At 39.7% G+C, this 22191-nt stretch overlaps 3 protein-coding genes across 4 annotated transcripts in view; all 3 read left to right on the top strand.

The window, feature by feature from the left end:
* Positions 1-22191, top strand: part of LOC137643958 (neuronal calcium sensor 2) — a 736704-nt gene that overhangs the window by 91537 nt on the left and 622976 nt on the right. The window lies entirely within an intron of this gene.
* Positions 15616-16938, top strand: LOC137644425 (serine/arginine repetitive matrix protein 1-like). Its single transcript, XM_068377402.1, has one exon. The coding sequence runs from the start codon at positions 15616-15618 to the stop codon at positions 16936-16938; it is 1323 nt and encodes a 440-aa protein (XP_068233503.1).
* Positions 19442-20893, top strand: LOC137644424 (uncharacterized). The gene has a single exon (XM_068377401.1). It carries the CDS (start codon positions 19442-19444, stop codon positions 20891-20893), a length of 1452 nt encoding a protein of 483 aa, XP_068233502.1.

Genomic DNA, 22191 nt, shown 5'->3' with positions numbered 1-22191 from the left:
ATATATATATATATATGTATATATATATATGTATATATGTATGTATATATATATATATATATATATTTATTTATTTATTAATTGTTTACATATTTGATACGTATGTCTGTGCGCGTTATCATACATGATTTAGATATGCGTTTGATCACCAAGGGATGGTAAATGATTATTTATATTATTGTGATATAGGAATGGTTATATGTGGGATGTTGACTCGAAAACTGTGCATATCCCCTTCCGAAAAGGTATTTGTGTCTATCGATTAGAGAGAGAGAGAGAGAGAGAGAGAGAGAGAGAGAGAGAGATTCTGTTGGAGGTGCCTGGAATGTTTCCCTTTATAACATCTCCCGCCATTGTATTCCTTCAATCTCTCCCCGCTTCGTTCGTCCCTCACATCAGTCGCCGTTGGTGTACGACCACTTCCCAGACTTTCCCCTCTACTCAGCTATAATTTCTATTTCCCTACTGGTTAATAACCACCGTCATGACGTGAAGTAACACGTTATAATTCCCCCTAACTCTGTCATGAGACCGAAATTTTGGAATTCGGCCTTTATATAAAGGGCAATGTTGTGGAGAAGGATATTGGCAAAGGGGATGGTTTGGCTAGGGAAGTCAGGAGCCATGTTTGATAGGTCGGATTCTTCCGTGAATCTGTCATCCTCGACACAGTACAGGTGAAGCGAAGATTTGCCTTTCGTCCCGAGTCCTGTAATGGCAGCCATAAACAAGTGACTTTTCTCTTGGTGACGGTGGAAACGCACGCCAGTCTATCACTTCCAAAGCCGCTTGCTTCGTTGCCCCCCCCCCCCTCTCTCTCTCTCTCTCTCTCTCTCTCTCTCTCTCTCTCTTTCTTGCGCACACAAATAGCCAAACGTAGACACGAATACACAATATTTTGTACATCTTCCAATATTTAGTAACTACTCTCTCTCTCTCCCTCCCTCTCTGATGATGTTGATGTGGGACTTATTGTTCTTATATTGATCGTACACCTGCAGTGTGTTATTACCCCCCCCCCGTGGCTCTCTCTCTCTCTCTCTCTCTCTCTCTCTCTCTCTCTCTCTGAGGTAAAGTGCTTTGAAGCAAGTCATTTTATTCGACACCAATGTCATAGAACAATTCCCTTTTAAGTCCTGATGATCGGTTTTGGACTCAATAATCTTTAATTAATGTTTCCACCTTATTTCAGATAGATACGTTGAACGTTTCAATAGTAATTGTAAATATACTAAGATTTTGCCTGCAGCAATTACGTTATTATGATTTGACGTTCTTGATAGTTAATTATTATCTGTATACATATGGGGTAAATCAGGGAGTTGATAAATGAGAAAGGTTTTGACATAATTGCGATAATTGTAACATAATTTAATGATTTTGACAAAGCTTAGATAGCTGAAATGGCCCCCATACACATGCTTTCTTTTATATTCCAAGAAACGGCAAGTTTGGGGAATTGGGTTTTTATCTTCTGAAAGGCTAATCTCATCTCAAGATAGTAGAAAACAATACTGCAACAGCTTTTGAATATATATGATAAATGTTACACACAATAGATCGAATGTACACACCTTGTGGATTGCAATTGTTTCTATTGAGCAATATGATATTATTATTATTATTATTATTATTATTATTATTATTATTATTATTACGTGCTAAGCTACAACTCTAGTTGGAAAATCAGGATGATTTAAGCCATGGGGCTACAACAAGGAAAATAGCCCAGTGAGGAAAGGAAACTATGAATTAAAAAAGTAATTGACAATTAAAATAAAATATATTAAGAACAGTAACAACATTAAAATAAACATTTCAGATATAAACTATAAAATCTTTTAACAGAACAAGATGAAGAGAAACAAGACGGAACAGCGTGGCCGAATGTACCCTCAAACAGGAGAACTCTAACCCAAGATGGGAGGCCATGGTACAGAGGCTATGGCACTACCCAAGACTAGAGAACTGTGGTTTGGTATTGGAGTGTCCTTCTCTTAGAAGAGCTGCTTACCATAGCTAAAGAGTCTCTTCTACCCTTACCAAGAGGAAAGTAGCCAATGAACAATTACAGTGCAGTAGTTTACCAGTTGAGCGAGGAAGAATTGTTTAGTAATCTCAGTGTTGTCAGGTGTATGAGGACAGGGGAGAATATTATTATTATTATTATTACTTGCTAAGCTACAACCCTAGTTGGAAAAGCAGGATGCTATAAGCCCATGGGCTCCAACATGGGAAATAGCCCAGTGAGGAAAGGAAAAAAGGAAAATAAATATTTCAAGAAGAGTAACGACATTAAGATAAATATCTCTTATATAAAATATAAAAACTTTAACAAAACCAGAGGAAGAGAAATAAGATGAGAGTGAGTGCTCGAGTGTACCCTCAAGCAAGAGAACTCTAACCCAAGGCAGTGGATGATCTGTAAAGAATAGGCCAGACTATTCAGTGTATGTGTAGGCAAAGGGAAAATGAACCGTAAACAGAGAGAAGGATCTAATGTAATGCCGTCTGGTCAGTCAAAGGACCCAATAACTCTTTAGCGGTAGTATCTCAACTGGCTGGTGCCCTGGCCAACCTACTACCTACCTAATGCTTAGATTGATATATTTTATATGCTTATATTAACGAGGTAACAACGAAGTATCTCGTTGCGGAGTTTCTACACCTGAAATGCTATCGATTGAGTTGTAATGTTGAACGCAAAATAATTTAAGCTTTGAAATAAAGATAATTTTTCTCCCTATATGTTTATTGCTGAAGTTACTAAGGAAATAAATGTTATCAATGTTCTCTGTGGTCATGGTTATTTACGATCAGTAATCTCTATGTGTTGATTGTCTTATAACTGTATACAAAGGGGAGAATGAAAATGAATATGATAGTATATGGCCAATAATGGAGAAAACTTATAACTGTTAAGGGCAAATTTCCTTAGTTCAGTAGAGTAGACAAAAACGTAAAGAGGGAAAATGGAGTCTGTTAAATGCTGAAAGTGTATGTGTTGAATGTTGTAAGTGCATGGAGGGACTACAAATCGTAAAATGCTAATGTAATTACATATTAAGGAAGAAGAAAAAGAGTAACAAGCTAAAATCCTGGTAGTAGTTTGTTCTAAATGGTTAATGGGAATTGTGAATGAAATTTGTTTCCCAGGTGGTTATGGTGACCAGGATCTAGCTAATGAATTTCTGAAATCCTTTGAAAACAAGATAGAAATATAATTGGGTGTTTTATGGATATTCTGAATCAGGTTGGTAGTGTACCATACAAATAATATTAATGAGATTTAACAATGTAACAAAGGATGATGTCATCAGAATTATTAAAGGAGATGAAGAATACAAAATGTTGGATTAATCCGATACCAATATCTGAAGTAATAGGAGTAGAAAACGTTTTAAGAATAATAAGTACTATACTCAATGCAGCGAGAAAGGACAGATAGGGGAGGTCACCTGGTTATAAATGGATTCCTCTACTTTATGACACATCTCCACAGATCATCGGCTGGCCTTTTTTCTCCAACCGTGCTCCACCTTGTTGCCATGTCCCAGACTTTGTCTCCATGTTTCTGTATAAACTGGTGCATATCCGATATAGCCGACATTCTTCGAATTATTATTCCTCACCACCATTAAGGTAAAATTCAGGTAGTATTTGTGTTATGAGGGGCGAGCCCCTTCCCCCCACCCCCCACGCTCATATGCCAGACGTTGCTGCTACACACACACACACGCACACTCTCTCTCTCTCTCTCTCTCTCCCTCTCTCTCTCTCTCTCTCGTAATGACTCGCCATATGGCCCCATTCATAGCCAAGCTTAAACAGTTATTTACAGCATAACATATGGTTCTTGGAATAAAATGCAAATTTGGAGAGGGAGAGATCATACACCAATGTATATATATATATATATATATATATACAGAGAGAGAGAGAGAGAGAGAGAGAGAGAGAGAGAGAGAGAGACACGTGGCATCAGTGAGGGAATCCATTTAAAACCAGGTGCCCTCTCCTATCAACCCTTTCTCCCTGCGATGAGTATAGCATTGATGATTGTAAGTATCCTAAATATGAGGTAGTGGCTATAGTTACTGTAGGCTGCGCTAGTTCTGAAAGGTGCTCTCAGTTATCAGGACTAAGTTTATACAGACCTTATTCAAATCTATCCTTCATATCAAAGGTGCTTGAATATGTAATTCTTGAACAACCAGTTAGTCATTTAGGATGAATGGAAACATTGCTAGATAATCAGTCAGCATATAAATAATTATAATCTACAGACAGCTGGATGCTCTTTTGTTAATGGTCTTCTGGAAATAATGGGTGAGGATAAAACGTGTGTCCTTATTTTACTTGATCTTAAGGCTGCTTTTGACACAGTTGTGTATGAAACTCTGTTAAAAGACTTGCAATCCAATGGTATCAATGATTAGGCTTTTGAGTATGTAAAAGATTACATGTCTGGCAGAAATTATTGTATATGAATTGGAAATTCTTATTTATCATATGAACCATCAAGAATAGGGGCCCTGGAAAGTGTGCTAGGCCCAATCCTATTTTGTATCTATACTATTGATCTATAGGAGGAATTACATGCAAGGACTACAATTAAAGCGACTTATGGATATGCATAATTTTACCTCTCCATAAATGATATTAATGATACAACAGAATTTAAACCACATGCTTCCTAGTGTTAGGAAATGTGTAACAATTAAACCACTAAAACGAAATGGAAATTAAACCTGGTTTATATTGGTAGGAAAAAAACTTTTACAATTCTAGTTGACATTTAGTTAAATATTAATGATAGTAGTGTTCGTGACCTAGGTCCATTACTAGACTTTAACTGGTCTCTCAATGATCAAATAAATAATGTGGTAAGAATCACTGGATATACCCTTAGAAACATTGCTTTTGTAAAGAATTATCTGGATGAATATTCTATTAAGAAACTTGTGATTAATGGCAATCTGGGGGTGTGAAACAATGGCTAATTAAACAGAATGACACATGCTGACTTATCAATCATCCTCTCGGTAGGGTTGGTATTCTGGTTACCCGTTGTAGGCGGTTGTTATTTATTGTATAGAACTCTCATGTCTTACTTTATCACAAGCACATTAAATACATCTACATAATATGACTAATTAATATTACATTATAAAAAGTAAAATATCATCCAAGGTCATAAATAGCATGTACTCCTCAACAATCAGGCCTACCATTTTTTTATCACTTCACCCACTACGTGTCAGATAACATCTTCATCTTGCATCGTATGGAGTGTCATATTATGCTGGGGCCCCACTTATGCTGTAGGCCTTGGTAATCAGAGGAGATACGGAAAAATCCTCTATAAATTTGAATACTGCAGGCACTTTCAGGCATTATTCCAGCGCATATTTTTCGAATCGCAGAACGCCGTGGCATACACGACTCATAATGCGGAGTAGGCGACCAGGAGAGATGAACACTGCAGACACAGAGCAATAAGGGTGGTACACAATCTATGGGTCCTGGTGATACATGGGGATACATCACCATATGATACACCCTGTATATGGGATCCCATCGCAGTGGGCAGGATGTGACATTTCAATTAGTCGGGCACTTTGCGGTAGTGATCTTTGTGTACGTGATATGGATTGCAGCATGCGTGATCCACGGGAATCCCGTATATAAAAAGGCACCGGCAATTAATTGTCATTAGAAACTTATTTCGAATTAAAGAAGGCAAAGAATATTATTTAACTTAAAGTTTATATTTATTATTCCTATTTCTTTTTTTTCTGTTTTTTTTCATATTTTTTTATATCGCCTTTTTACCCATTTTCGCAAACTTTTAAAGACTTGGTTTTTGTACATTTATTTGTTTATTTTTAATGAACACGAGCTTGAAATTTCTCTCTCTCTCTCTCTCTCTCTCTCTCTCTCTCTCTCTCTCTCTCTCTCTCTCTCTCTCTCTGAATAGGATCTTTAGATGAAGCAAATAGAGTAGACGGCTATCTTTGGGTAGTGATTATACACATGCACACACACAATCACTTTGAGGTAGATTCAGGTATATAATTCTTGAATGTGTTCAAGGGAGTTCTTATCGTAATTTGATATAATATAATACTAGATTTTCACCATAATTAGTCAACGCTGTGTTCAGATACGAAGCACGACTCGGGATGGCGTACTATTGGTTGGTTGCTTTTAGATTGCCCTGCATATAGCAGAGCACGGGTTCTTGTGTTGGGAATTCGTAAGTGGGATAAGATGTGAAGGAGGTAGGTTATATATGTGAAAGAGGTAATATAAGGATGATGATGGGAAAGGATGAAAGCACCATGACGACTCTGACAGGACTCCGATGCCCAGACGAGGCGCCGCAAAGTAGATGTCACCCAAACCCAGTTCCTCTGTGTCCTGGAGAAATTTGATCTCTGTTTATTGTAACCCAAAAATGGAAATATGGCGTACCGCTGCTCCCACTTTATATACTAGCGCTGAATGCATGCATAGTGATGCATGTTGCCACATCTCCCACAGCGAGGTATACCGCATATATATATTGTTTTGAGAGGTGATTAGGTTAGCAGTAACGGGGGAACAGAACACGGATAATGCATTATCTCCTTGCGCAGGGGTGTACCACAGGTGCCCGACCATCACCACATACTAGGCGAAAAATGGAGCAGATATCAATCTGTCTGCCAGTGTTGCCATGCAGCGTGGCAACTCAGGATGTGTTGGCACACGTGACGACGCTGATCTCTGTCCGTGGGATTTAGCGCAAAACACACCCGGGATGAATGGAGATATGTGGCGATATGCTCAAAATTTTGCTAAAATCCACATCTCACCGCATCTCCACGGCAGTATCGTCCAAGTGTGACCCCATCATTTTATAGCACATTTTGTTAACGTTAACTTTATGAGCTATAATACTTATACGATTGGTTAATGCAACTGCATCTATTACAATGTACCCAAAGTATATCTCAAGAAGTTACAAAACATAAACAGAGAATACTGATCGAATAAATGTGTTCTACCTTAAGGAAAGATTGCCTCTTTACTGATTAAATTACACTAGCTGCATATTAAAGCTCAAATTGAATGTAAAATAGTTGCACTGATTCAACTGGACTTCCAAAGTATTTATGAATATTGGTATTGCACATCGTTCAACAAATCATGTCGACTTGTGTATAGTTTCAAGTGATTTGAGCCATGATAAATCTCGACTGCGGGTTCTTGTGCTTTCGAATATACGACCCCAAGATTGCATAACAAGCTCCCACTATACAACAGGACACGTTATAAAGGGTTTCCTGAAGAATTTTAAGATTTTTATTTCATAAGGACTATGATGCTGCAGATTTGAGAAATAATGTAGATTATGGTATCTAACATTCTAAATACCTGAGAATGTGCATGGCAAATAAATCTCGTAGGTCATGCAGGGCGCAGGGCTTTTATGTTTGGTTCAGGACCATGAAAACATCCCTTAAAGTAATTGAAGTCCTGTATCATTTGGAAACTTCACTATCCAATAATTCTTATTTGTAAAGCCTCTCTTAGAAAGGACTAGGAGTATGATTAACAGTCAAAGGCTGGTTGAGTGAGACGGTTCAAAATTTGTTATAAGGTGAAAGAACTGCAATAGCTTAACCTTGACATTCGTTTCTCGATTTAGCTCACACGTCAGTGAAGGCAAATGCTTTGTAACCAAATCTAGAATATTGCCTTTCAGGCTTCTGTATGGCCCATTACACTTGCGTTGGCATGCTTACTTTTAGGCCAGAATTCATGTCTTTTACCAGGTACTAGTAATAAGATAACCATATTTTTAACTTTGTATCTGTTTTTCAGTACTCCCAGCAGAGTTTTTATCTTCATAAATAGCAAATGCAATACGATTGTCGTCTTGAAGGTAGAAATGATATAATTGTGGAATAATTGAAGTTGAGAAAAAATTACAAAGCTTGTCAGTGGCTGGAAAAGAAACAAAGATTGAACGTGTGATCCGGGGATTACTGGTTTCCATTGATAAAATGCCGGAAAATGTAGCTTGACAGGTATTACAAGGTTTTCTGGAAGTAGAATGAATTCTCCCCACGGCTTTAATAGATGATTAACCGAAATAACACGCATAGAACGAGGTAGAGAACCACATTACTGTGTTGGGGAAGAGGATCGAGAGATAATGTGTGAGTATTTATGAATTGCATTACCATAAATTCAGTCCTTTGATGGACGAAGACAAAAGATGTTCTCCAAAATGGACGAAGAAGCTCAATGTGAAGCTTTACTAACTGAAAGAAAGAAAAAGATATGCCATCGAAACAATTCAAAGAATTTTTAGCGGCAGATGAAATAGTTTGAACAATGTGACATCACTAAGACAAATTAGAAGCAAGTTAGATGCCTCTGGCCAAAATGTTGCTGAATGTGAGGGGCTCAATTAGATAATCTTTTAAAAGTAATCAGAGAGTTGAGTGGAGGAAGACACCGTGGGCGTAATTGAATCTGACCTTTATGGGACCCAGTTCAGATAAACTCACATATTTAATAGATTAGGTTAGGACAGCTTGAGATCATGTGTGGTCAGTGGTAGAGGGTTGGGAGGTAATTAAAGAAACATCGATAGGAGGAAAAGAAGTCTTTGAAGAACTTTGGTGAAGAGTAGGAAAGGAGTTGGTGAAAGAAATCGAGATGGTGAATGGCGGAGATGCGTCGTCAAAAACAAAATATTCGATTGCACTTGCAGAAGGAAGAAATGGAGCTGTTTGAAGAGAAATTTGGTTGATACATGATTATAACACATTAAATGTCTTAGAGGTGTCAATAGCACTAATAAATTATCATAACATTCTGGAGATTAGGAGGAAGAAAGTTGCATCCAAGAAACCCTGGTCATGTGTCGATGGTCTTGAAGGATTCCAGAAGCCAAGTAATATAATAGGGACGACATAGGGATAGACGAAGATTTTTTTTTTCTGTTAAAGGAACAGGGTTTAAAGGTCGCTCATGAATGGTAGAGGCAAGGGACTGTGACATTGCCCTATCCAGCAGGACAATGCCCTAGAGACAAACCATATGCATATGATAAGTGCCCAAGCCCCCTCTCCACCCAAGCTAGGACCTATAGGCTCCCCATAACCCCCCATCCTTAGCTCATAAGGATGGTGAGGTTGCAGCGACCAAGTGAACTCACGAATTTGAGCGAGACTCGAACCCCAGTATGGCAATCACCAGGCAAGGACACTACCACCCGGCCACCACAACCTATGTTGGAATTACTGGGAGAAGAGGGACTTTATAAAAGAACAAGTTGTAGATCCACCAGAACTGAAGAACTATTTGTTTCTAACTTTCGGAAGTTCAGAATTTTTTTTGGCAAAGGCCAGAATTATTTTTTTTTTTATAATAAGAAGAGATGAGATTTTCGAAGTTAAGTGGTACAGCTATTCTTAGAAAATATAATTGAAGCATGGGTATCGGTAGGGTAGACTGGGAAATAACTCTTAGCTCCTATTTCCTTAGTCAGATGACTGAAAAAAGGAATCGATGAAACGAAAGGCTGAAAATTGAGAGAATTACAAATGTAAAGGGAACCTACAGTATTGTTCAGTTTCTTTTATCCGGTAGCTTTAAAGAAATATTATAAATTTATTGTGTTTAGTTGTCCAAGGAAATTCTTAAAATACTTTCTCAATACATCAATTGTAAACACAGTTTAAATTAACACCCAATAATCAGTATATCCCTCAAATATTTCAGTAATTCATACAATCATGTTGCATTATTTCTTTAATTTTTTTTGTAAAATAGACAAGAATGTTGTGTTTAGTTTTTTATACATTTAAAAAAGGAAGTCAAACAGATGTGGTAAATAGTGCTTTGGGGATGCTCACAAAAATCATTCAGCACCTTGAAGGAAGAGTGTTTTTTTTTTTTTTTTTTTTTTTTTTTTTTTTAAAGCTGCTCTAACGACATAATTTTTTGTACGATATCTTTCTCTTTGACATGCTAATTTGTAAGAAAAGTATAATCATTGCTCCTTCCAACTCTCAAATTAGCATCTTAATTTAGGCTATAGTTATTCAAGGTGGTAAAGCAGTCTTAAAATTCTTTGTAGAAGGGAACCATAGTAGTAGATGACGGAGGGCCGAAATTATTAAAGTATTCAAATGTATTGACGTTCCGTAAATTAGCTGGTGCATATATAGAGAGAATGATTATTTTGTCGTGAACCCAATGAACTGTACTATGTCCGCAATGCATGAAATGATCCAAGTTATAATCACGAAGAGCATTTTTCCTGGGTGTCGTTTCCTTGTCTGCATTTAGCTGATTGAATGGTGTGTCTTTATGAAACGTCTTCATTCTGGTGTTCAGAGCAATGATGAGAAACATGATTTCCTCCAGATGAAGAAAATCTATACATTTTTACCCATGTGGCTTTCTCCTTAGTTAGGACGCTTCCAGAATGTTGTTCAGCCGGTCTTCATGTAAATGTGTGTTTATATTTGTCTATTGCTATAGACATAAAATGACTAGAATTCAAATAAAAAGAAAATTTGGTTTGTATAGCAAAACTAGACCTTTGTTGTAAGAAATAAAGGTATTTCGATAGCCGATGTAGAGAAAGGGGGAGAGAGAGAGAGAGAGAGAGAGAGAGAGAGAGAGAGAGAGAGAGAGAGAGAGAGAGAGATCACATGATCCTTAACCCATGAGAAGAGATCTTGAAGAAGCCAGGCAGCTAAATCGCCCCTTTTCTTTCATAAAGAAAGATTTTGGAATATCTAGAAGGGATTTTCTCCTTCCTCCCTCACTGGATTATCATTTTCCTTCTCTTATCCAGTAGAGGATACGGAATATTTAACATATTTATGCACTCGTGTATGGTGCTGACCTTAGAAATCCACCCCTCGATTTAGGATATAGCGACTTTTATATAAGTCTCTCTCTCTCTCTCTCTCTCTCTCTCTCTCTCTCTCTCTCTCTCTCTCTCTCTCTCTCTCTCTCTCTCTCTCTCAATCAAAAAGGGTATTCAGGTGAATCAAGAACAGGTTCACTCCGTATGACTGCTTTAAGCAAGTATTTTCTTGTTAGTCGTTATCAGTTCATTTGATCACATATACAGTATATGTCCTTTGGGTTTTTCATTGCTTCATCTTTTGGCATTTGGTTTGCAGGAGTCTTGCCTCTGCACTCAAATTTCCTTTACTCTTATTCCTCATAAGTCTTTTGTAATTTTCGAGTAGCAACCAGTTGTTTTTTCCTATTTAGATAACATATCTTCCCATCACACGCATATCTTCAATCATTATAAATATAAGCACATTGTCTTCCCATAGAGGAAATTAGTATCTGAAAAAGTATTTTTATGTACTTCTGTTTAGGAAACGCTCCGCTGGGTTGATAAATGATGTCTAAGGAGGGATACACTTTATAGAAAACTATTTATGGTTGAACACAAAGCTGGCCCATGAACGACATCAGAGAGAGAGAGAGAGAGAGAGAGAGAGAGAGAGAGAGAGAGAGAGAGAGAGAGTGTTTTTGTACCCGCTAACGTCATCAAGTAATGGTCTATGATAGGGAAATGATATTTCCGATAGTGATTTTTCTCTTTATTTCTTTAAACGATTCTATCCATTCCTGGATTAATGGCATCAGTGATTGAATTGGCATATTGAAACAGGATGAAGAAAGTGCCTATCTCGGTTTTGCAGTTGGACAGTAAAGGGACGAGAGGATATGGTTGCTTGGTCTCTGCTTTCGATATCGGAGGGTTTGGGTCACAAATGTATACATGCATATATATATATATATATATATATATATATATATATATATATATATATATATATATATATATATATATATATTATTACGTATCACTAACACTCTTGATTTTAATCAATGCAAATATCAACCACAATAGTATTTAATACTGAATTCGGTATCAAATGCCATCGTGATTAATATTTATAGACACACACACACACACTATATATATATATATATATATATATATATATATATATATATATATATATATATATATATATATATATATATGTATATGTTGTGTGTGTGTGTAAATATCAATCACAATGGCATTTGATACCGAATTCAGTATTAAATACTATTGTGGTTGATATTTGCATTGATTAAAATCACGAGTGTTAGTGATACATAATCATATATATATATATAATATATATATATATATATATATATATATATATATATATATATATATATATATATATATATATATATATATATATATATATATATCACACACACACTGTATATCCCTTTCTAACTGGGGTTAATTTAACGTGATGAAAGATTTGCGTATCGGCATGATCACCAAGGCTGTACTAGTCAGGATCACACATACTAGATTGGTTTGCTGTGAGCGGTCAGAGGAACCATCACCAATCCTCACTTGCCAGCGTAGTGATGAAAACTGGCCTAACCCCAGGCATGAATTGACATGTTTGAGGTCTCTCTCCTGCAGTGGACTTGAGACGGATGACTGCATTTGTTATTTTCTATATATACAGATAGATAGCTACACACAATATATATATATATATATATATATATATATATATATATATATATATATATATATATATACATACCCACAAGCATGCCAATACATATACATAGATACATATACCCCCATATACATGTTTTCCCACATGATTAACATGCATATACACATTTATGTAAATATAACCGTATCAACATAAACATATAATTACAAACATATCACTACACACATATATACACGAACACACACACACACACACACACACACACACACACACACACATATATATATATATATATATATATATATATATATATATATATATATATATATATATATATATATATATATATATAACTTACTAACTTGTAGTAGCAAAGAACTTATGTATATTTTATGCATTAATTGTATATATATCTAAATGATATGTTAGATCTAAAGACTAATATCACAGTGACAGTTATTATCTAAGGTACAGTCACTTCCACATTAAGTAGATAATTTTTTTTTTTTAAAGCTTCCAAATCTCTTTGCATATAAATGCATTGAGGTTGTACATTCCATGTTCTATATTCAAGTTGTTATCAAAGCTTTCTTTTATCAAACTGGACATTGCATTGTGTTTGTGTGTGTGTTTGTTAGTGAACACCCTCCAGGCCACAATTTTAATCGTAGAGTAATGAAACATGCAGATTAACTTCTATGTAAAAAGCTGGAAATGATTAAATTTTTGGAAGGTCAAGGTCACGGTCAAGTAAAATTTCCCATTCACCATCAGCCATAAGTTTGGACATCTTTGTCACAGACACTTCCAACGTGGTTCATATTTGAATATATGATAATCCACGCCATTTAATACATGTTTAGGTTGAAGGTGTTGGTTGAGTCAAAGGTTAAGGTCAAGCAAAATGTCAAATCTGGTCATCAACCATACGGCCACAATTTTAATCGTAAAGTAATGAAACTTGTAAGTATTTTAAACTGATGTAAAGAGCTGGAAATGATTAATTTTTGGAAGGTCGAAAGTCAAGGTCATGGTTGAGCAAAGCGTCCATTTCACGTAATCAGCCATAAGTTTGGATATTATTGTCACAGAGACTTCAAACTTGGTTCATATTAGAGTGTATGAAAATGCACGCCAATTAATACATGTTAAGGTCAAGGTCAAGTCCAAGGTCAAAGTCAAGCAAAAGGACAAATTCCGGTCATCGACCATATGGCCAAATCGTAAAATAATGAAACTTGCGGGAAATTTAAACTTATGTAAAGAGCTGGAAAGGATTGAGTTTTTGAAGATCAAAGGTCAAGGTCACGGACGAGCAACCCGTCCATATCACGTAATCAGTCATAAGTTTGGGCAGCCTTGTCACAAAGACTTGTTTCATATTTGAGTGTATGAAAATCACTGCCAATTAATATATTTTAAGGTCAGAGGTCAAGTTCGAGACATAGGTCGAGAAATAAGTTGCTGCAGTGGAGGTCTGCGCTCTGCTGAGTGCCCCTCTAGTTAGGGCTGTTTCTTATTGTATTCCTACTCACGAATGATACATTAACGTTGAAATTTTGTATTATATGTTTTCCTGTTATCATTACCGAAGGAAATGTTTTTTGCTGCCCTTAGTGCATCATCTAATTTCAGTGCACTTTCATGGTAATTTCATGGCACTTCAATTTCTTACCTATAGTCTTAATCTCATTCTTTTCGTTATAAATATATTCAGGGCTGCGAACTTATAATGCTCCTAAAAATATAGACGTGAAAACCGTTTTCTCAACTTTTTTACTTTAATTTGAGTAGTAATGTACATACGAACATCTCTGCATATATCCATTACTAATCAAATCAAAGCAACAAAGTTTTGCAAAATATCTTTCAATTAATAGGTTTTTCCTAAGAAGTTTTAGAAATCTTTTAATTTTCGTTTTTATGAGTACACTGCTATTATATGAGGATAACGACTTCTGTGTAATATGCCTTAACGAAAGCCATTAGTTATTGGCTGAAACAGACTGGCAAGAGTTGTATAAATGGTGCAGCACAGTAATGAATTTCGTGTATTCCTTCAAAATTCAATACCCGAAGACATGTAAAGATACAGAAAACTAGAAAAGTGTTAACCTCATAATAGTTGATGCCACAAGTGCTTTAGCATTTATAATATATACAGTACATACATACATATATATATATATATATATATATATATATATATATATATATATATATATATATATATATATATATATATATACATATGAGCCGTAACTAGTCCTTTGCAGAACAAAGACCTCAGACAAGTCCTTCTATGCCAGTCTATACCCGCTCGTCAATCCATCGTCATCTCTTCCTTCCTCTGCTTCTTTGGCAATCTCTAGGGACCCATTTTGTTATTCTTAATGTCCATCTATTATCTGTCATTCTCTTGATATGTTCTGCCCATGTCCATTGCTTTCACATGTTAGAATATCCTCTACTTAAGTTTGCTCTCGTATCCATGTTTGCTCTATTTGTCTCTTAGTATTATTCCCATAATTATTCTTTCCATATATATATACATATATATATATATATATATATATATATATATATATATATATATATATATATATATTATATATTTATATATATATTTGTTCCAACACAGAGACTTACCTCGAAACACTTTCTTAGGAGTTACTGGAACCTCCTCTCAAACGACCAGAGTTTTGTGTAGTTTACCCTACTCCCATTTTCTATAGTGGTAGGCCTAGCAGAGGAATATGTGCCCTGAGGGCAATACCAAGGTAGGCCACATGTTTACCAGGTCGCGGCTCTTCAATAAGTTTTCTGGTCGCGTCGTGTTATCACACGCCGCTCCTCTGTTCTCAGTGCGACCGTTTGTGTTTCATCGCCATGTGGTTACCACATGGTCTTTAGTGCCTTACCCGCACCATTAGTGCTTTGCAGTGTGCTTTCACTCTCATTCCTTTGTGCTTTTATTGGTGTTTAGAGCTTTCTTTCCTTTTGTGCTTGTGTCTAGCGGTCTTTGTTATTGTATGCAATGGAGCATGCTCGCCGTTGTCCTGGCCCTAGAGTCGGGAAATCGTGTGGGGCTTTTTTGTCTAAGCCCGATGTTGATCCTCATTCGTTGTGTTCCTCGTGTAGAGGTAAAGTGTGTTCGCCTTCGGACACGTGTCCGGAATGTGCTAGTTGGAGTGAGGTCCAATGGGTCAAATTTGGGACCAAGAAGAAGAAGGCTACGAAGCTGTCTCCCAGGAAAACAAGTTTGTCCTCCCCTGCGACTTATGCGGGTGAGGGATCAGGTAGAGTTCCTTCTTCTTCCCCTACCCAGAGTAGGGGACGAGGTAAGTTTGTGAAAGGGAAAAAGTTGGTGCCTCTTTCCCTGGGGAATGATGTTGCGGGCGCTTCTTCTTTCATGGCGAATCAGGCGTCTGTAAGTTTGTGTAGTGGGGGTCCGAGGGACGTTGATCTCGTGCAAGGGGAGCGTGTCTCGGGGGAGGACCCCATGTGGAATAATATAGTCCCATTTTCTTCACCAGATTCTTGGGTTGATGTCTCAGGCGCTTCGGCTGCGGAAGGTGCCGTCGATAGAGAAGATTCCCCGCAAGAAGATCCGCTGGCATGGGGTGTGCCAAGGACTCCGTTAAGGTCTCCGTTGGATATGGAGAAGGGCTTGAGCGAGTCCTTCCCTTTCATAGATCGTCCGTCGTCGTTGATGCCGCCTACTTCAGCAGTTCCGGACGAATATTTACAACCTTCTACGTCTGGAGAGCAACGTGGGTCCAAGAAGCCTCCATCCGCTACGAAGTCGAGATTCCCGTGTAAGTCAGACTCGTCAGTGCAAGATTCATCGTGCTCTTCGGGTGAGGAACGACGTAGGAGACGTAGAAGGAGGAAAGAACGGTCCGTGAGGAGGAGGTCACCTTCTAGGTCACCCACAGGATCAGGAGATAGGAGAGGAAGCTCTCGTTTGCCTCCGAGAAAGACCAGGAGAGCTAGTTCTCCCCAAGGAACTTGGGTCTTCGTACCCGACAATAAGCTGAGGGACCTTACGAAGACCTCAAGCTCTATAGCCAAGCGGGCAGGAGACAGTTCTTTTAGAAGGGCCTCCAGTAGCCTCGCCATGGCATCCACCGATGACCGGAGGACTTCGTCTTGTAGACATAAGTCCCGACCTAGAGACACTCAATCTGCCCAGCGGAGGGAGTCGTCTCCTAGGACGGGCAGCCTCGACGGGTTTCCCCATCGAGATGAGAGACGAGTGCGGGCTCCTCCGTCGAACAATTTCACGAAGGAGCCCGTCCCTTCGTCAAGGGCTTTTAAGAGGACGGAGGCTTCCGTCGACAAGGATAAGAAAAGCTGAGGGTCCCGTCCAAGCGGAGGTGTCCGTGATCATTCCTCCCCCCAGCGTAGGACGGAGGAAGCGGACGATGAGGCTGCGCTTCCGACGGAGGACTCCGCGTATAGGAGGGTGATCTCCTTAATTAGGAGCTACAATAGTTTGGTAGAGCCTATACTACAAGAAGAGGAGGATTTGACCTCTGGATTGAACAAGTTTTTGGGAGCACCTGTACAAAAGAAGTCGTCTTTAGCCCTTCCGGAGGCCAGAGACGTTAGGGTAGGCCGAGCCCACATCGACAAAGTTATAGCCCGCAATGGAGACTCGGTTAAAGGCCATAGTGCGGCTAAACTCATGCAGGGACTTAAGTCCCAAAGCAAGTACTATGCTTTGGAAGGAAGGCCTCATGGTGCAAGCAAGATGGAGGATGTTCTGGACATCTTATGCCAGGGCTTCTCAGACGAAAGGGCTTCATCGGCACCCACCTACTTCTCCCAGTCCGAGTACGTGATGATGGAGGAGATGTCGAAGTACCTGGTTAACGTCGCTTCGTGGTTGGATTGGTGGGCCACCACCTTAGTGGGCACTCAGATTCCGACAGACTCGTTGGAGCCTGCCAAACGAGAGGCGTTGAACGAGTTGCTGGGATCAGGAAGTCGTGCCCTTTAATTTCTGACGTTCCAGGCCTTGGCTCTCTCCGCGAACTGGGTACTGAGGAGAAGAGATTCAATGTTTAAGAACCTTCCCGTGAAAGTCCCCGACAGGGAGGTTAGAGCTCTGCGAAATATCTCGGTTTGGGACGAACAACTTATCCCCACAAAGAAGGCAGAAGAGCTAGCGGAGAAGATGGCCAAAAAGAGGGAACTCGTCGTGCCTAAGCCACATTCGGCGAGACGTCCCGTATTTAGGAGACCTGTTGTAGAAGCTCCTATGACTTCTCGGTCTGCCCCAGCGCAAGGAAGGCGCGAACCTTCCTCAGGACATTGGTCCCAGTCGGTGAATGCCTCCTGAAGGGGAGCTACTTCAACGCCGCCCACTTACAGGAGTGCTTACTCGTCCTTCAGAAGAGGCCGTTCATCTCAGGTAGGGGGATGCCTCAGACTCTTTTGGCAAGCTTGGAAGCTCCACGGAGCAGATCCGTGGACAGTAACTGTATTGAAGGAGGGTTACAGGATTCCATTTCTGGAGGACCTTCCTCTGTTGATTGAGCAAGTCAGGCGGAATGGTTGGTTCCCAAGGACCCGTTGAAGAGGGCTGCCTTGGACGAAGAAGTCTACACGATGCTGCAGAAGGGAGCTTTGGAGACGGTGAATTTCCCGGGTCCGGGGTTCTACAGTCGCCTGTTCTTGGTGGAGAAAGCGACAGGAGAGTGGAGACCATTGATAGACCTGTCGGCCCTCAACAAATATATTTGAAAGACTACATTCAAGATGGACACCCCAAGAACAGTCATGATTTCCTTGAGGGAGGGGGACTTTATGATTTCCATACACCTCAAGAATGCCTATTTCCAAATCCCTATTCATCCAGCAAGCAGGAAGTTTCTCCGGGTGAAGTGGGGTGCCCAGATTTTGCAATTCAAGGCCCCGTGCTTCGGACTTTCCACAGCTTCCCAGGTATTCACGAGAGTTTTTACGACGATATCCGTGTGGGCTCACGAACGGGGTATTCGTCTAATTCGATACCTGGACGACTGGTTACTGCTTTCATCCTCAAAGGAAGTCTTGAATCAGCAGGGCACAGATCTTCTTCAATTATGCAAAAATCTGGGCATCACAGTCAACCTGGAGAAATCTCATCTAATCCCGACCAACAAAGCGACTTACTTGGGGATAGTTCTAGATTCATTACAAGTCAAGGCTTTTCCATCAATAGACAGGCTGAACAACCTGGACCAAGTACTCCGTCCATTCCTACAAGGACATCCCAGAAGAGCGAAGGATTGGCAGAGGTTGATAGGACATCTGGTGTCCTTAGAGAAGCTAGTTCCACACGGAGGGCAGAACCTCAGGAGCATTCAATGGAATCTAAAAGAGAAGTGGAATCAGAAAAGCTCCTGAGACAAGATTGTTCCAGTTCTTCAGGAAACCAAGCAAGCTCTAGAGTGGTGGCAGAATCGGACACACACTCAAAAAGGGATGCCATTGTCATCCGCACCTCCGGAACTCCTTCTTTTCACGGATGCATCAAAGGAGGGATGGGGTGCGCATCTTCGAGGGAAGACAGCGAGGGGCAAATGGACAGAAGAGGAAAAGTCTCTACATAGCAATGCCCTGGAAATGAGAGCGGTCCAAGAAGCCTGCCAACACTTCACGAAAGATCTGAAAGGAAACTCAGTGGCTCTGATTTCAGGCACCGCAACAGTGGTGGCGTATATAAAGAAGGAAGGAGGATTGAAGTCGTAGGAGTTGTGTGGTCTCGCCCTACAAGTCCTGAAGTGGGCAGAAAAATCGTCAGCAAGATTCATTCCGGGAAATAACATCCTAGCAGACGGCCTCAGCAGAGTGGGACAAGTAGTGGGGACAAAATGGTCCCTTCACCCAGATGTAGCAAGTTACATCAATCAGATGTGGGGATCCTCGGTAATGGATCTCTTTGCGACAAGGTTGAACGGACAACTCCCCGTATTCTGTTCTCCTGTCCCAGACCTGAAAGCAGCAATGGAGGACGCCTTTCAACACAGGTGGGACGGTCTCGACGTCTACGCTTTTCCTCCCTTCGCCCTGATAAGACAAGTCCTCAACAAAATGAGGACGGCAATCAACCTAAAAATGACTTTGGTAGTGCCTTGGTGGCTGGAGAGAGAGTGGTTCACAGACCTAAAAAGCCTCGCCAGTCTCCCTCCGTGGCCTCTTCCCGACAGACCGGACCTCTTGAGGCAGCCACACTTTCAGAGGTTTCACGAAAACCCTCAATCCCTTCGTCTTCACGCTTGGAGATTATCCAGTACCTCCTGAAAAGACAAGGGTATTCGTCTAAGACAGCTAAGAGGATGTCCCTTTACCTGAGAAAATCTTCTACGATTGTCTACCAATCTAAATTGACAATGTTCATTAAATGGTGCAATTCTAAGAAGATAGAACCCTTAGAAGCATCAGTTCCCGTTATAGCAGATTTTCTAGTTCATCTCAGGGATAAGATGGGCATGTCGGTCCCAGCGGTTAAAGGAGTTCGAGCCGCCCTTGGTCAAGTCTTTCTCTTGAAGGGCATAGATTTGGGTTCTTCCAGACACATTTCCATGCTCATTAAGAGTTTCGAGCAATCATGTCCCCCATCTTCCCCTAGGGTTCCGAGTTGGGATCTGGCTAGGGTGCTAGATATGCTTAGTAAACCACCCTTCGAACCCTTAAAAGATATTGTGGACAGGAATCTCACGCTCAAAGCTGTCTTCCTTCTAGCGTTAGCTTCAGCTAAGAGGGTGGGCGAGCTTCATGGGTTGTCGTATGAAGTAGAACATTCTAGAGGATGGAAGGAGATCTCCTTTAAGTTTGTCCCTTCGTTCGTCGCCAAGACCCAGAATCCTTCCGGTTGGGATCCTAGGTTTGAAGGTTTTACTGTCCCAGCAATTCCGAACTCAGGTAATCAGGAAGACTTGAAATTGTGCCCTGTCAGGGTGATTAGGAAATGTCTTAAGAGAACGGCAAATCTCCGTCCGGATATTAAGAATCTTTTCGTATCCACGGGAAAAACTAAAAAGAAAATCTCAAAGAATACTATTTCTTTTTGGCTCAGACAGGTAATAATTCAGGCTTATTCAAGGGTTGGGCTTTCAGTCCCAGGGAAGCCCAGAGCTCATGATGTTAGAGGCCTAAGCACCTCTCTAGCTTTTGAAAAGAACATGTCGGTAGCTCAGGTTCTTCGAGCAGGAACTTGGTCTAATCAGTCGACATTCACCGCTCACTACCTCAAGGATTGTACGAGAAGGTCTTTGGATGGGTTTTCGATCGGGCCAGTCATCTCAGCGCTCCAACCGGTTTGACGGCTTAAACCCCAGGTTCAATCACGAATTACAAATTCTCTAGGCACAAGTGTCCTTATCTTTTGTTTCCCCTTCTTCCTTTTCTCGTACTGTCAGTCGTCCGTGGAACTCTTACACAATAGTCAGATTCTCAAGTATCTTCCAAAATTCATCAAGCACAACAAGGAATTCTTTGAAGGGTAGGTGTTATTTACACGCTTAATGAGTTTTTTGTGTAGTTTATCCTACTTTCCATTGGGGTCTTTGTCTAGGAGGCACTCCCATCTCCTAAAGTGTAAGTCTCCTAAGAAAGTGTTTCGAGGTAAGTCTCTGTGTTGGAACAAATCACAAATTATTAGTAATTTTTATTTTTCCTAACATACTTACCGAGAAACACTTTCGGGTTATGCCCCCCCCCCCAAACCGTCCCCCAGTTGCCTCACTGATCTTGAGTATTGCTCCTTACTTAAAACTTACTGCGACCTGGTAAACATGTGGCCTACCTTGGTATTGCCCTCAGGGCACGTATTCTTCCGCTAGGCCTACCACTATAGAAAATGGGAGTAGGGTAAACTACACAAAACTCTGGTCGTTTGAGAGGAGGTTCCAGTAACTCCTAAGAAAGTGTTTCTCGGTAAGTATGTTAGGAAAAATACAAATTACTAATAATTTGTGATATGTGTGTGTGTGTTTGTAATAATTAAATATATAAACAGAAATTAGTGCAGTGGTCCGTCCTTAAAATTGCAGATGAATCACTGGAGTAGACATTTGGTAGAGAACCATCAAATGAGAAAGAGAGCTGGTGGTGGAACCATAATACACAAGATAATATGAAGAAAAAGGAATAGGGATAGCCTATGACAGGAATTAATCTGAGGAAAATAGGATTGCTTGGAAAACTATAAATAAAGAAGCTAAAATGGCAGTAGCACAGGCAAAATCAATTGCAGTAAGCTCTACGAGAACTTAGAAACAGCCGAGGCCCAAAAGAGAATACACAAGAGAACGAAAAATAGAGATGAATCGTCAAAAGATCTAACACAAAATCAGACAGATCAAGGACAAAAAAAAAAAAAATATCAAAAGAGGAAAGCATAATAGCCAAATGGAAGAAGTGCTTTGAAGAAAATCCCAGAACAATAATAAGAGATGGTAACCCTCATAAAAGAATCGTTTAGGATATCAGCAGAGAAGAGGTTAAGAAGGGACTAGATAAAATGAAGATGGGAAACCTGATGGAATGCCAGCTGAAGTGTGGAAGTGCTTATGAATGGAAGGCATAGACATCTTGTGGGATTTAATGACAGATATCTCGC

Source organism: Palaemon carinicauda, chromosome 7, assembly GCF_036898095.1.
Source record: "Palaemon carinicauda isolate YSFRI2023 chromosome 7, ASM3689809v2, whole genome shotgun sequence".
Taxonomy (NCBI): Eukaryota; Metazoa; Arthropoda; class Malacostraca; order Decapoda; family Palaemonidae; genus Palaemon; species Palaemon carinicauda.
Note: the sequence above shows the minus strand (reverse complement) of the source record. Positions and strands in the feature narration are given on the sequence as shown.

Bases quoted from the DNA above. Each gene is read 5' to 3' on its own strand.
- LOC137644425 (XM_068377402.1), top strand. From the start codon at position 15,616: ATGGAGCATGCTCGCCGTTGTCCTGGCCCTAGAGTCGGGAAATCGTGT.
- LOC137644424 (XM_068377401.1), top strand. From the start codon at position 19,442: ATGGTCCCTTCACCCAGATGTAGCAAGTTACATCAATCAGATGTGGGG.